The sequence below is a fragment of the Stegostoma tigrinum genome, chromosome 12 (genome assembly GCF_030684315.1).
Source record: "Stegostoma tigrinum isolate sSteTig4 chromosome 12, sSteTig4.hap1, whole genome shotgun sequence".
Classification (NCBI taxonomy): Eukaryota; Metazoa; Chordata; class Chondrichthyes; order Orectolobiformes; family Stegostomatidae; genus Stegostoma; species Stegostoma tigrinum.
The window spans coordinates 44953916-44969666 of NC_081365.1; the positions used below are offsets into that span (position 1 = coordinate 44953916).

Here is a 15751-nt window from a genome sequence, read left to right on the forward strand (position 1 = left end):
TAGTTACCAAAGTGGATAACCTCACATTTATCCACATTATACTGCACCTGCCACGCATTTGCCCACTCACTTAACCTGTCTAAATCAAGCAGCAACATCTCGGTATCCTCCTCACAGTTTACTCTTCTACCAACTTTGTGTCATTTGTAAATTTTGAGATATTACATTAAGGCCACCCATCTAAATCCTTTGTATATATTGTGAATAGCTGGAGTCCTAGTCCGATTCCTGAAATACTCCACTAGACATTGCCTGCCAATCAGAAAAAAAAACTTGTCTATTTCTACTGTGATAATGGGACTGCAGATGCTGGAGAATCCAAGATAACAAAGTGTGGAGCTGGATGAATACAGCAGGCTAAACAGCATCTCAGGAGCACAAAAGCTTATGTTTCGGGCCTGGTCCCTTCATCAGAGAGGGGAATGGGGTGAGGGTTCTGGAATAAATAGGGAGAGAGGGGGAGGCGGACCGAAGATGGAGAGAAAAGAAGATAGGTGGAGAGGAGAGTATAGGTGAGGAGGTAGGGAGGGATAGGTCAATCCAGGGAAGACGGACAGGTCAAGGAGGTGGGATGAGGTGGTAGGTAAGAAATGGAGGTGTGGCTAGTGGTGGGAGGAAGGGATGGGTGAGAGGAAGAACAGGTTAGGGAAGCAGAGACCGGCTGGGCTGGTTTTGGGATGCAGTGGGGGGAGGGGACGAGCTGGGCTGGCTTTGTGATACAGTGGGGGCAGGGGAGATTTTGAAGCTTGTGAAGTCCACAGTGATACCATTGGGCTGCAGAGTTCCTAAGCGGAATATGAGTTGCTGTTCTTGCAACCTTCGGGTGGCATCATTGTGGCACTGCAGGAGGCCCATGATGGACATGTCGTCACCTGGGCCATCTCCAACACATCTGTCACATTGCTGGATCTCTCAGTCTCCATTTCAGGTTACCAGCTAGAAACTGATGTCCATTTCAAGCCCACCGACTCCCAGGGTTAGCAGAATTTAAACTTCTGTGATTGGCTGCCACTTGCACTGAGAATGGAATGTGAATTAGACTTGTAAAGGCTTTCGGAGATAATGGGAACTGCAGACGCTGGAGAATTCCAAGATAATAAAATGTGAGGCTGGATGAACACAGCAGGCCAAGCAGCATCTCTGTGCTCCTGAGATGCTGCTTGGCCTGCTGTGTTCATCCAGCCTCACATTTTATTATCTTGTAAAGGCTTGGTCCTGTTTGAGAGTTGTTTCAATGTTGAAAGGAGTGCCCTAACTCCAAGAACATGTGAAGGCAGGTCGAGCATTTCACTGAAGCTTCCAACTGTAAAAGTGGGCAGACAGGTTGATGCCCGGTACTGCTGAGCTGCAAAACAGGGGCAAGGGGGTCCAAGGAGTGAGAGGACCGAGAATGGGACAACACAATCCCTGTTTCAGTCACTGACAGCCTGGCATGGACAGAGCTACAATTGGTGGAGCTGCAAACCACAGGAGAGAGGGAGCTGCTCCTCCAATCATACGGCAGAATATTACAGGCAGGGCAGGGACGGCTCCCCTCCCCCAGAAGGAAGTCTGGCACCCAGCTGATGGGTCTCACAGAATTCCATCCTGTAACCAGAATGCCCTGTGGGTGGTTAAATTAGTGGATAGCGGGGCTCTCGCTCCTCAGACTCCCATACTGGGAGCTTCCAATCAGTCACACTGGGTGGCAGCCATAGCATCGGCTAATCTCAGCACTAATGGTGCCTGGTTTGCAACCAGTCCCAAGGTGTCCATGGATCCTAGACAAGATAAGACACCACGGCTAGGCAGGGGAAGATCAGGCATCTTGGAATTGGGTGGGGGTCGTGGGGTGAAATGTGCTCTGCAGTACGTGGGTGAAGAAGAGAGGGAGTCTACCATCTTCTAGTATGGGAGATTTGACCCTGATGCATGAAGGAGATGCCTCAAAATAGTAGCCTGTTTGTTACTTCCTAGCATTTTTTAAAAAAGCCCACTGCCCATTCTTGTCCATTGTATTATGGCCTGGGCAGGATGATATGGGGTAAACAGAACTTACAGAATGCTCCATTGACCTTTCATTATTGATTTGGATATCATGGTGGACTCAGCAGCTCATGTTGGCACCCACCACCCTTCACATAATGGGGGTGCCCTTGCAGCTGGGTAGGTTGATGGTGAACTGGGTACCTATCCTAAATCCCCCAATCCTGTGGCCAAAACACAACAGGCAGGCAATGTAAAATCCAGCCCCTAGATTCTGTCTCTTCTGCGCTTGGTGTTCCAGCTTCTCCAATCACGGCTTCTGTCTTTCTCGCCTTTGTCACTCCTACAATCACAGATTGCATCTCTGGAGAGACATGAAGAAGCGGTGAACATGGTGCAGATGGAACCCGAGACTGAAGAAGTTGCAAGCACAGGACTAACTGGCTGACTGTTTAAGCTCATTGTCAGTCCTGAATTTGGAGCATATATTTAAAAATGTGGATTTCTGCAACAGTAATGCTGGAAATTTCTCATTTCATAGAATCCCTTTAGTGTAGATAGTGGCCTTTTCGCCCATACAAACTGTACTGGCCCTCTGAAGAGCATCCTATCCATACTGTAGTCTGATATAGTTTGCAACCCACATTTCATCCTCTTTTTCATCTTTCAAAAGTACATAATGACAGAATTCTCCACGAAAATGCTCTGTTTCAAGACTGTACCTACAACCGCTGAAAGGGCACACCTTAAACTTTGAGTGAAAAGCTGTGATAGAAGTTAATTCTGAAAATAACACTTGGCTTAGGAAAAAATGTCAATTTCTAATATTTTTTCAAAAAAACATAACATCTCTTAAAATATCTCATCCCAGTGGAGTAGGATGCTATTTCAGTAATAATTATTGGGAAGCTGTAATAATATGTGAATATGTATCTTATTAAAATACATCAATATGTTGAATTTAAAACCAGAACGTTCGCTAGATATATTCACTGGTAGTACTGTTTGTAACTGACTTTCTAAGATGAGGACAGCATCCCTAATTTGTCTTTCCATGATCAACATCTATGGTACTCAGGATGATCCTTTGCAGGGAGGTGCTGTGAAACCAGTAGAAATAAATGTGCATTAAATCTTACACCTCATAAACTACAAAGGGACAGGGAAAGCAGAACATACGACTACGGGAGACGCAGAGAAGGATGCAGGGAGAGAGAAAAAGAAAGAGTATGAAATAACTAGAGGAAAAAAGAACAGTAGAAAAAAATATGAATTGGGAGGATACTAAAGTATGGAAACAAGAAAGACCAATGTTTGTTGTATTGGCTGATTAGGACCAGTTGTTTTTCTTTTTAATTAATGCAGTTCTTTGAGAGTCATTTTCTCTAAGCATGTGCTTTTTCATAGTATGTATATAAGTTTTTAAAATTTACTTCCTCAAAAGGTCTTTGTAATTAAAAGATGGTATGGCTAAATTTGCATCTGGGCTTGAATTCCTTGTAACTTAAGCTTGGATTCTCAGACTCTAAGGATTCCAAAGCTTAGAACCTTCAGGCAAGACTGTAACTCTCTCTCAAAAAATTCACTTACACAGAAATAACCCAAGGCCTTTCAAGTCTGATATTTAATTATTCAATGTTAAGCCCTTTTAATTATTGCTGGTAATGTTCTTTTCCAAGGGAAAAGAGAAATGATAAAACAGGGCATTAACTCACGGATTCCTCTTAAATCTTCCATCTATTTTTCCTTATATTTTGTGTATCTGATCAGCCTTTTTTAAAAAAAAATGCCAATAGAGATTATTTTGCAAATAAACATTCAAGACTTTTACAATCAGCAAAGTAGGGGCATTTTATCCCATCTCTCAAGACAGTCATTAAACTCAGGATCCAGGGATAAAAGATGAAAATATGCTGAGTCTGGAAGGTGTTTCAAACTAAATTACTTCTAAAAGTGCAAAAAATCACTTCAAAAAACGATTGTATTTAAACTTTACAGAGCATTAGCTTAAAAATTTCACTATATTAGCTACCGACAAGACAATGGATAGAACAAACTGAATTCAAATTCATAAAATTAAGGATAAATTTAGCCATTTTGTCATTTTCAATAAGGTACTGGTAGACTAGATGGAATCTTCCTGAATAGGAGAATTCAAAGAGTACCTTTATCCTGCACCCACAAGATGACAAAGGATGACTCAGTTTTAATCTGACAATAATCAGTGAGCAGTTATCCTTCTTGACATAGCTTAACAATTACCAGAAACAGTTGCATTGGCAATAATTATTTTCACTCACCTGTTAATGAGAGGAAAAAGGGACACAGCCAGGTATACAGAGGGGTACCACTTAAGTGGCTTGATTTCCAGCATCAATAAAATCTGCATATATATAAATAAAAATAATTCTAAACACATACTTTTCTGTCAGTTTTAAATCATTTCTCACAACTGTATCAAACACAAAATCTAACATGAAATTCATTAATAAAAATAAAAAGAAAGCAAACCCGTAGTTGTATTTTAAACTAATTACACCCACAGCTCACTAAGCATCTGGCTAGTAGTGAATGAATCCTTGTATTGGAAGAAAATTATTAATGAGTGCAACCATAATGACTCAGAGGAAACCTGCAATGACGATGTAATGAGTAAGAAGCACACCTAAAAGGTAGTTTCTCTTTTGAGTCACTAGATTCTGTAAACCGTAGCAGCTGTCCATCAGGGAGAAAGATGGATATATTTGGGGTGGATAAAAAAAAGTTACCCCACAGCTGATTAGAGACGTCTTGTTAGAGGACAACATTGGAATTGTACGGTTAGTCTAACAGCACTGCAATGTCTACTGGTCTTGTTTTGTTTAAAGTATTAGTATTGTTTGATAATATTAAAATATGTAATTATCCTTTACACAATCCATAATATTTTGACCCTTACATGCGTCAATAACACTTCTGATCATTAAACAGATTTCGCCAAAATATAAAGTGCTCTTGTGTCTACCATCCAATCAAACAAATCATTCCACGTCCTTGAGGGTCAAAATTTAAATAACGAGATCACCTTTCAATGGAATCATTACATTGCAGATAGGCTGAAAGTGAAAATCTACAATAAAAAGGATTATTTTGCATTCAGTTGTACAATTTTGCAGAAATTATTTGCGAAAATGAGATGCAAGCCACCTGTTGACAAGATATGTTGTAGTTTTACTATTAGCCAGAGAGGGGCAGTATTCACCTACTAGTGCTACAGAAATAATGTATGTTCAAATTCTTCATCCTTATAACCTGAACATACATGTGCACATCTATCCCTTTGCTTGTGATGTTTCCTAGAAACCAGCATTGGAACTGCCTCACCTTAACTGCAACAAATGAGTTTATTCATATTTGCATTATGGTTCAGATCCAGATAAAATGAAAAAAATGTAAATAGTTTTTCAGAAGAAGCTGCATTTTTATTGCAATCAAAACCACACAATAATGTCATTATATTCTGGATTGAAGGATGTATGTTACTTTTCAATTTGAAATTATTTGTGATTGCAGTTTTTCTATCTAAATAAAACAAAACCTTAACACTATAATACAGATACTTAGACTTCTGTATCAGCTACAATTTACAGCTGTACTACCAGAACAATACAGTGCTCGCTTATTATAAGTGAATTTCATTACTCAAGCTATAGGGCAGTGTGTATTTGTGTTTTATGTTCATGGTCCAAAACTGCATAACCATATTCAGCAATGTTGATCTAACATAAACAGCTTAGGAGAAATTGAGTTCACTTTTAAAGTCCAGATTCCAACAATGAATGGTCAAAAAAGATTCTCAGATTGGATCCTTAATTCAAACAAACTGAAGAGGTCTTCTTTCAAAGATAATGGGAACTGCAGATGCTGGAGAATTCCAAGATAATAAAATGTGAGGCTGGATGAACACAGCAGGCCAAGCAGCATCTCAGGAGCACAAAAGCTGACGTTTCGGGCCTAGACCCTTCATCAGAGAGGGGGATGGGGAGAGGGAACTGGAATAAATAGGGAGAGAGGGGGAGGCGGACCGAAGATGGAGAGTAAAGAAGATAGGTGGAGAGAGTGTAGGTGGGGAGGTAGGGAGGGGATAGGTCAGTCCAGGGAAGACGGACAGATCAAGGAGGTGGGATGAGGTTAGTAGGTAGCTGGGGGTGCGGCTTGGGGTGGGAGGAAGGGATGGGTGAGAGGAAGAACCGGTTAGGGAGGCAGAGACAGGTTGGACTGGTTTTGGGATGCAGTGGGTGGGGGGGAAGAGCTGGGCTGGCTGTGTGGTGCAGTGGGGGGAGGGGACGAACTGGGCTGGTTTAGGGATGCAGTAGGGGAAGGGGAGATTTTGAAACTGGTGAAGTCCACATTGATACCATATGGCTGCAGGGTTCCCAGGCGGAATATGAGTTGCTGTTCCTGCAACCTTCGGGTGGCATCATTGTGGCACTGCAGGAGGCCCATGATGGACATGTCATCTAGAGAATGGGAGGGGGAGTGGAAATGGTTTGCTTCTGGGAGGTGCAGTTGTTTGTTGCGAACTGAGCGGAGGTGTTCTGCAAAGCGGTCCCCAAGCCTCCGCTTGGTTTCCCCAATGTAGAGGTAGCCGCACCGGGTACAGTGGATGCAGTATACCACATTGGCAGATGTGCAGGTGAACCTCTGCTTAATGTGGAATGTCATCTTGGGGCCTGGGATGGGGGTGAGGGAGGAGGTGTGGGGGCAAGTGTAGCATTTCCTGCGGTTGCAGGGGAAGGTGCCGGGTGTGGTGGGGTTGGAGGGCAGTGTGGAGCGAACAAGGGAGTCACGGAGAGAGTGGTCTCTCCGGAAAGCTGACAGGGGAGGGGATGGAAAAATGTCTTGGGTGGTGGGGTCGGATTGTTAATGGCGGAAGTGTCGGAGGATAATGCGTTGTATCCGGAGGTTGGTAGGGTGGTCTTCTTTCAACTTGTCCAGCTTGGCTTTGAGCTATTCTCAGAGATGTAAGACCAATGTTTAATGTACACAGCTCATATTAAATATTAAAAGTTTATATTTAAATGGTCCTCAAAACCTGGAAGATCTTAACCACTACTTTACAGAAACTTAGTCTCATTTGAACTGTACCTTGCTTCTTTCTCTTTCAGGATCATATGGCCCAGACCAAGTTAGAGCCTGTATGAAGGGAAATTGACAGAGCAGTACGTTAGAATTTGAAAATAATTTCCGCAAAATATCTCCCCAATACCCGATGTTTCAGAGGTGCCAGAGGTCAATCTGTTTCTAAATGGCATCTGCGCAACATGTACACATTTCCACTGTGAGTCACAACATACAACAAAATCATTCAGCTGCACAAGATGTGATATACCAGACAACCTGGAGTATTTAAACAGCCAGCTTCTATCACCTTCGCCACCCAGGTGCGGCACTACAGTACTCAACAAAGCGGGCATCAAGATTCTTGGTGGTCTGCTGCATAATTTCACCAAGAGAGCACACCCACTGTCACCACCAAACAATGAGCTGGTAACAAGAAGGAAAGATAGGAAGTGGTAGTCAACACAGCAAATTTCTTCAGGCCTGGACACAATTGACTTATCTGAGATATTAGTAAACACAACACAAAACTCCATTTGCCAACAGTCCTACATCTTACCTTCCTTCCCTACTGACCATAATAGTCCTCACTTAGCCACACTCCAAAAATAAAAGTCAACACAACATTAGCAAATTTAACCAAATGAATAAATCAAACCAACCTACATTGTGCGCCATCTTTTAAGCAGCCACCTTTGTCCATTCCCTCATTGTCAATTTCAAGACTGTCATTGATTGTTCCAGTTCTCCTGTTCTGTGCTATCGTGGTAGCTGCAGAGTAGCTAGTGGGAGGTGGCTGGCTTTCCTCGGAGTCTGACCTTAAGGGATTCTAGGTCTGGAAGGCCTGGTTTCAGAATGCACCCCTCGCCTTGGGTTGCAGTGGCTAAGAAGCAACATCTAGCACATGGGTGGAGTGGCAGCAGTGGGAAGAGGATGATGATCATTTAGGAAGCAGATAGTAGGCTTCTGCTTGACATAGCCTGCGCCACTCTTCTGTGGAAGGGCATCAGTAATGCTCGGAACGTTTTGCAGGACTGCTGAGGTCGTGAAAGCCCTTTGCGCACTGGTACCTACAGCTTTCATGGCAACAAACTGAGCCTAGGTTACAGAAACCCGAGTTTTTACTGCAGCACTCAGACAAGAAGTGGCTTTTGTTCACATTGCAGTGGATGCCCAGACACTGGCCATCAGATACTCCACAAACGTGCTAAGGAAAAGAAGACACAAAATGCTGGAGATACTCAGCAGGTCAGGCAGCATCCGTGATCAGAGAACCAGAGTTAACACCTTGAATCCGGTATGACTGCTCCTCCGAATGTGCTAAGGGTATTGGCCACCAGTCCAATGCTGGAGAGGATGGGCACTCAGTCATTCAGGTCCTGTGCCAAGTTGATTTTAGAATCCTTCGTGGTTTTTCTCTGGAATGCCTGCCAAGACACAGGATTTCACTGTACATGCCCATCAGCCTTTGTCTGTCATTGTCTTACGTCTGCTCCCAGCAGAAGACTCTGTATGCAACCTCACCATCCTACAATACTCATACTCCTTAACCCTGGCTACACGCCACTTGCGCCTAGTTGTCTCAGCATATGGAAATCTCCTTCTAAGTTATGCAGTGTGAGTATCTGAGTTGGCGGCTATGAAACTGAGACAGTGCGACAGCATTTCTTCCTGTACTTCCACCTCTTCCACTATGGCTTGACCCAGTGCAGAATTTAATATCTGAGAGGACAAAAGCAGAATAGTAGGATTACATCGGAGAAGGTAGGGGCAGGAGCAGGAGGGATGTGCTTAAATCACCATGTAAATCGGAATGTAATGCTGGACAAGGTAGAAGTGGGATGTGAAAATAAGGATTAAGATAGTGTGATCTTCTGTGGTTTCCATGGCACCATCATTAACCATGGACTCAGCAATGTCCACCCCAAAAACAGTGACCACTGTCTCCTCCAATGGAGCAAGAATATGGAGCCATGTCTATTCTAAGGCAGTGGCTCCTGTTGACTCTGTATTAGCCAAACTGTTCTGAGAGAAAGGAAACTACATCAATGTGTGCGATGCAATATGTATGGGTGATGTGGCTATTACATTTGAATAGCTGGCATCATGTGGAAGTGGTGAGTATAAGGTTTACTAAGTTAGTGACGAACACGTGAAATATGATTAGGCATAAGTCATGATTGATAGCAAGGGGTGGAGCTGGATGAACACAGCAGGCCAAGCAGCATCAGAGGAGCAGGAAGGCTGATGCTTTGGGCCTAGACCCTTCATCAGAAGATTGATAGTGACGGTTTATTGGTGAGTGATGAAATTGTTGTTGAGTGGGCAATGTGGAAGGCTAAGGTGCAGTGATGACTATTCACATGAAGTTGTTGAACATCTGTATCCAGGTCCTGTGAACCGAGTTCCTGGTATTGAGCAGCACAGTTATCTGGCCCTTCGCAAAGTAAATCTGGATGCCTTTCAAGCCCCAGCAGATTGGTCACATCTCTCCACCTCTTCATTTCCTCAAAAGCAACAAGGGCAGTTTGAGAGGAACTTCAAGAATCCTCTCTCCACTGTTGTTGCATCTTCTTTAACACAGCTCAGCATTTGGTCCAGGCACATGTGACTGGCTGAGGGTGATACCAGTCTTATATGCAATTGGGTATCCAGTAGTCACTCAGTAGTGCATTTCACACTGCAACAGACTGCAACAATAATGCAAACTAGAACGCAGCACAAATTTGGCATGCTGCCTACAACAGAAAGGAATGGGATTGGGTCATGCTTCATCATTCCTGCACCCATTTTCAGACACTATCCAATCAAATTATCAATTAAATCCATAACAAATCAATCAGTTAAATCTAAAGTCAGAGAATTCAAACGCAGCACACCATATTAATTTTCTTACAATGCTTTTAAAAATGTACATGATGCAACCTTAGTGCAATTTGAACTAAAACCTGGTTTTGTTGAAAGAAGGATAAGAATTGATGTAAACTTCAATTTTAGAGATATCTAATGCTGACCACATGTACCTCAGAAGAGAAAATGAGGATATTTATTGTAAGTGAAGTAGTTAATACATCACCAAAACTATTTCTACTTGATGTCTGGTAATATTGTAAAAACTGTCCATGTCTGCAAGCATTAAACTTCACAGCAGCAACTGGGAAAATGCCAAACAGATAAACAATGTCATGGTCAGGTGGTGAGGGTTAAAAGGTTCACTTCTTTTCATACTCCTTGTTTGCCCATAGGGGCTTTTTCAAAAGGATATACTTGTCAATTGGGGTTCTTGTAGCCCAGTGGTACTGTCCATACCTCTGGGCCAGGAAGCCTGGTTTAAATCTCACCCGCTTCAGAGCTGTGTCATAATACACTTGATCAAGTTAACTAAGGAAATGTATTCTTGCCAATTCAGTGCATGTAACCATTTACATGATGTGATCATAAACAGATAATGGACTTTGTTGAGTTTTTAAAAAGGGAGGATAATTTTTATTGCACTTAACCCTGTCTAAGTAAACACATGCATAATATAAACAGGTTATAGTGTGGGAGAGCAGATATTGGAATTTAAATTCCAATAAAATTGAAATGGTTGGGAGCTTTAAAGCTTTGGTGGCGACTTGCCTCGGGCTGAACTTGGTGCTCCTGCTTTTGGTGTGAGGTAGTTTAAAATTACAGCTGGAAATTTTGACTGTTCTGGAGATAGCATCTGTTGGTTGGGTTCTTTGAAAAGTCTCTGTCTGCAGTACTTGGATACTCAAGATCAGCAGCCAGGGTTCAAAACTTACAAGTTGGCTGGAGAATGAGAGAGAGAGAGAGAGAGAGAGAGAGAGAGAGAGAGATGAGAGAGGGCAAAGTTGGAGTCCACCTCTACCATATCACCCTTTCTTCCGTCTAGTTGCAGGAAAAATGGCCATACTGCCTGCTAGTGGGTCAAAGACTGACGGGTGACTAGAGAAGAGCCGCACCACTGATGTGGAGACAGGGAGATCCGGATAGAAAGCCATGCAGTAAGCTTCATTGTGCTGAGCTGTGCTGTTCTCCCATTAACACCAGTGTTAACGTCAGGGAGGCAATGGTGTACTGTTGTTTTCACTGGGTGAGAAATCCAGTGACACAGGTAATGCTCTGGAAACTGATCTAAATCCTACCATGGCAGATAAATCTGATTTTCTTCTTAAAAATCTGGAATTTAAAGTCTAACAATGCCTAGGAAACCATTGTCAAACATTCACCACTCCTCAGATCCTGAAGCCGTCCATGTTCAAATGCAACAAGATCTTGACAATATCCCGGCTTGGGGTGACAAGTGGCAAGTAATATTCATGCCACACAAATGCCAGGCTATGACCATCATCAATAAGAAACAATCTAACCATCACCCCATGTCATTCAGTGGTGTTACCATCACTGAGTTCCCCCAATATCAATATCCTAGGCTTATCATTGGCCAAAAACTCAACTGGACTCACTGCATAAACACATTAGCTACAAGATCAGGTCAGAGGCTAGGAATACTGTAGAGTGTTACTCACCTCCTAACTCCCCAAAACCTGTCCACCATCTATAAATCACAAGTCAGGAGTGTGATGGAATACTCCCCACTTGCCTGGATGAGCGCAGCGCCAACAACATTCAAGAAGCTTGACACCATTCAGGACAAAGCAGCCTACTTGATTGGCACTACCTCCACAAGCATCCACTCCCTCCACCACTGACACTCAGGAGCAGCAGTGTCTACTGTCTACAAGATGCACTGCAGAAATTCACGAAAGACTTACAGACAGCACCATCCAACCCCATGACCACTTCTATCTAGAAGGACAAAGGTAGTAGATACATAGGTCCATCACCACGTTCAAGTTGCCCTTCAAGCCACTCACCATCCTGACTTCGAAATATATCGCCGTTCCTTCAGTGTCACTGGGTCAAAATCCTGGAATTTCCTCCCTAATAGCAGTGTGGGTCACCCCACAGCAGGAAGTCTGCAGTGGCTCAAGAAGGCAGCTCACCACAGCTCAAGGGCAACTAGGGACTGGCAATAAATGCTGGCCAGCCAGCGACATCCACATCTCACAAATGAATTAGAAAAAAAATTGGCAACCAAACCCATCTGGGTCAGTAATGCCCTTTCGACAAGGAAATCTGCCTGCCTCATATGACTCCTGGAACTTAGCAATGTGTTTGACTTGTTACTTCCCTCTGACATGGCCTCGCAAGTCACTCAGTTATATCAAGCTATTAAACAGCTTAAATAAAAGGAAGGAAACTTGACAGACAACCTGGCATTGACACAGGCACCGGAAACGACAACGGCAAGCTTAGCCCTGTCAATCCTAGCAAAGTCCTCCTTACTGGGGCTGGTGCCAAAATTGGGAGAGCTGTCTCACAGACTTAATCAAGTAACATCCAGACACAGTCACACCCACAGAATCATACTTCCCAGACAATGTCCCAGACAGCAACACCATTCCTGGAAACGGAATGTTCAATTATAGGACAGATCTACCAGAGGTGGCAGCAAAACAATATAGGGTCAGATGGAAGTTGTCTTGGAAGTCCTCAATGTTGACTCCAGGCCCCATGAAGTTTCATGGCATCAAGTCAAACATGAACAAGAAAACTACGGGCTGATAACCACATATAGTCCGTCCTCAGCTGATGCATCAGTGCTCCTCCATGTTGAACAACAATTGGAGGAAACACTGAGAATGGCAAGACACAGACTATACTCTGGGTGGGGGATTTCAATGTCCATTGCCAAGAGTGGCTCAGCAGCAGTACTAGTGATTGAGCTGGTCAGGTCCTAAAGGACATAGCTGCTAGACTGGGTCTGCGGCAGGTGGTGAAGGAAACAACAAGAGGAAAAAACACACTTGACATCATCCTTACCAATATGCCATCTACAGAGGCATCTGTCCATGACAGTATTGGTAACAGCAGCCACTGCAACCCCCCTTTGTGGAGATGATGAGCCATCTCTGCAATAAGCATACACTTCACTGTGTTGTGTGGTACTAACAGTGTGCTGAATGAGATAAATTTCAAACAGACTAAGCAATTCATGACTGGGTATCCATAAGGCACTGTGGGTCATCAACAGCAGCAGAACTGTACTCCAGCACAATTTGCAACCTCATGACTTGGCATATCTGCAACTCAACAAATAACATCAAGCAAATAGATCAACCCTGGTCCAATGAAGAGTGCAGAGGGACATCCCAGGAACAGCATCACGCATAACTAAAAATGAGGTAACAACAAGCTACAAATGGGACTAGCTGCATACCAAACTACATTAGTAGTAAGTAACTGAGCTAAGCAATTCCCCAACCAATGGATCAGGTTTAAGCTCTGCAGTCCTGCCACATCCAGCTCTGAAAGGTGGTGAGCAATTAAACAACTCACTGGGGGGGCAGTGGTGGCTCCACAAACATCCCCCTTCTCAATGACGGAACAGCCCAGCGCATCAGTGTAAAAGATAAAGGTAGAAATGCTGAGTGATGAACCTTCTCAACTTTCTCTGATGTACCTCTAAGTAGCATCACAGATGAGCATGTTCAGCACATGTAATTCACACACAAGGTATCAAGAAATCATTGGAGGCACTGCATACTGCAAAGACCATGGACCTTGGCAATATTCTGGTAATAGTACTGAAAACTTGTGTTCCAGACTAGCTGCGTCTTTAGCCAAGCTGCTTCAGTACAGCTACAACATTGACATCTACCAACAATACTGAAAATTGCGCAGACAAAAAGGCAGGATAAATCCTGGCCCTTATTACTGCCCATCAGTCTACTCTCGATCATCACTGGAAGGTGCATAGAAATGTATTAATGACTTAGATGAAAGAATTGACTGTAATATGGCACGTTTGCTGCAAATGCAAATGCAAACGGGGACACATTTGCAAAATCTGCAAAGGGATACAAGTCATTTAAATGAGTGGCCAACAAAGTGGCAAATGGCATAAAATGTGGAGAAATGTAAAGTTATTCATTTTGTTAGAAGAGAAGCACAGTATTTTTGAAAAGGCAAAGAAGTATTAAATGTTGGCATTCAGGGATCATGGGTATTCTTGAATATAACATAGATAGTCAATAGTCAGGTACAATGAGCAAGTCGGAAGGCAAATAGCTTTGTTGGGGTCTACTACAAGTGCACTGGTTGCTATTGTTCAGAGCTTTGATGAGCCAACTCCTGGAAGACAGTGCACACATTTGCTTTCCATACCTATGCCATGACATAGATTGTGAATGAAGGGTATTGCAATGAATCCTCACTGGATTGATTCCTGGGAATGACAGGGTAATCCTATGGGAGGTGGCTGAGTAGAATGGGTCTGTACGCTACTGAATTTAAATTGTCTCACTGAAACATAAGGTTCTGAGATGGTTTGACACAGTCAATGCCAAGAAGCTCCCAGGCTGACAAGTCTAGAACTAGGGACACAGTCTCAGGATAAAGAGTCAGCCATTTCGGACAGAGATGAGAAGAAATTACTTCAGTCACTGATTTGTGTACATTTAGAATATTTAACCTCTAAAGGTGTAAATGCTCATATTCAAGATGGAAATATACAAACTTTCAGACTCCAGCAGAATCAACAGATATAGAGACACAGATAAATGAAACTGAGATTAAAGATCAGCAAGGTCTTACTGAATGATGAAGCAGACTCGTGACTGACATAGTCCACTCCTGCTCTTATTTCTAATATTAAGCTCTTGCAAATCTGCACAACTCACATTAAGGTCTGAAAATGTATATTAGTTGCCTGTGATTTTAAAACGAAATAATGATAGTGATTAGCAGTTTCAGGAACTTTAAAAACAGAGCACTGAAAACACAACATGCAACATATGTAATATAGTAAATGTTTACCTAGACAACACAATGACTGAATTTCAACACAATTTATTGACATCTTGCTCACAGGGGCATTAATGAGAGAAATAATAAGGTAATTGCGCATTAGTTTCCTCTTCATTTCAACTGGTCTAAACTATGCTCAGGTTTTAATCAAACATTTCCCAAATCCAATTTTAGATTCCTGGGCATTTCACTGGTTGCAACATTAACACAATATTAATTACCACATATATGTAATGCAAATGAAGCTGATGCAATTTCAGAACCAGATAACCAACAGAAGCAAATAATTTCAGATATATTATTATATATTATTAACATAATGGATAGCAGAAGAGTTACTTAATAGCCTCACCATTATCTTGTTCATTTTTCCAAATAAAGAATGATTACTTGTTCCCTAAGTAGAAAGCAAATTCAAATAGAAAATACCATACAAGCTTAGCATCAACTTTTTGCCAGACGTAATTTCAGGAATTCCAAATCTGGATTCTTACCCTCTGTTTAGCCACATAAAATATGTGAATGTAGCAGGACATCATCAGAAAGATGAGGACAAACAATGGGATGTACCATCTGTAAAAAAAACACAAATGTGACAGTTTTTACATCTCTTTCAAGGTGTATATCACAATGTCCCTAACTGCAGAGGTATTCGCTAAACAAATGTTGTCTTTTCAACAACAACCAATCACTATACAACTAAGAATAATCCGTTTGTGTGTTATGACTATGGTATCATGAGAATTAAACACTGACATGAGAAATGGAAAACAGAGATTTTCTAATTGCGCATCTCATAAAATACAGAAAC

At 42.4% G+C, this 15751-nt stretch overlaps 1 protein-coding gene across 3 annotated transcripts in view; it reads right to left on the bottom strand.

Moving 5' to 3' along the window:
* The window catches only part of si:dkey-100n23.5, a 195712-nt gene that overhangs the window by 49844 nt on the left and 130117 nt on the right, over positions 1-15751 (bottom strand). For all 3 annotated transcript variants that reach the window (XM_059650315.1, XM_059650314.1, XM_048540087.2), the window contains 3 exons: positions 15435-15513; positions 7093-7140; positions 4266-4348 (listed from right to left, as the gene is read on the bottom strand). In XM_059650315.1, coding sequence (XP_059506298.1) covers positions 4266-4348; positions 7093-7140; positions 15435-15513 — 210 coding nt within the window. The remainder of the gene's footprint in view (positions 1-4265; positions 4349-7092; positions 7141-15434; positions 15514-15751) is intronic.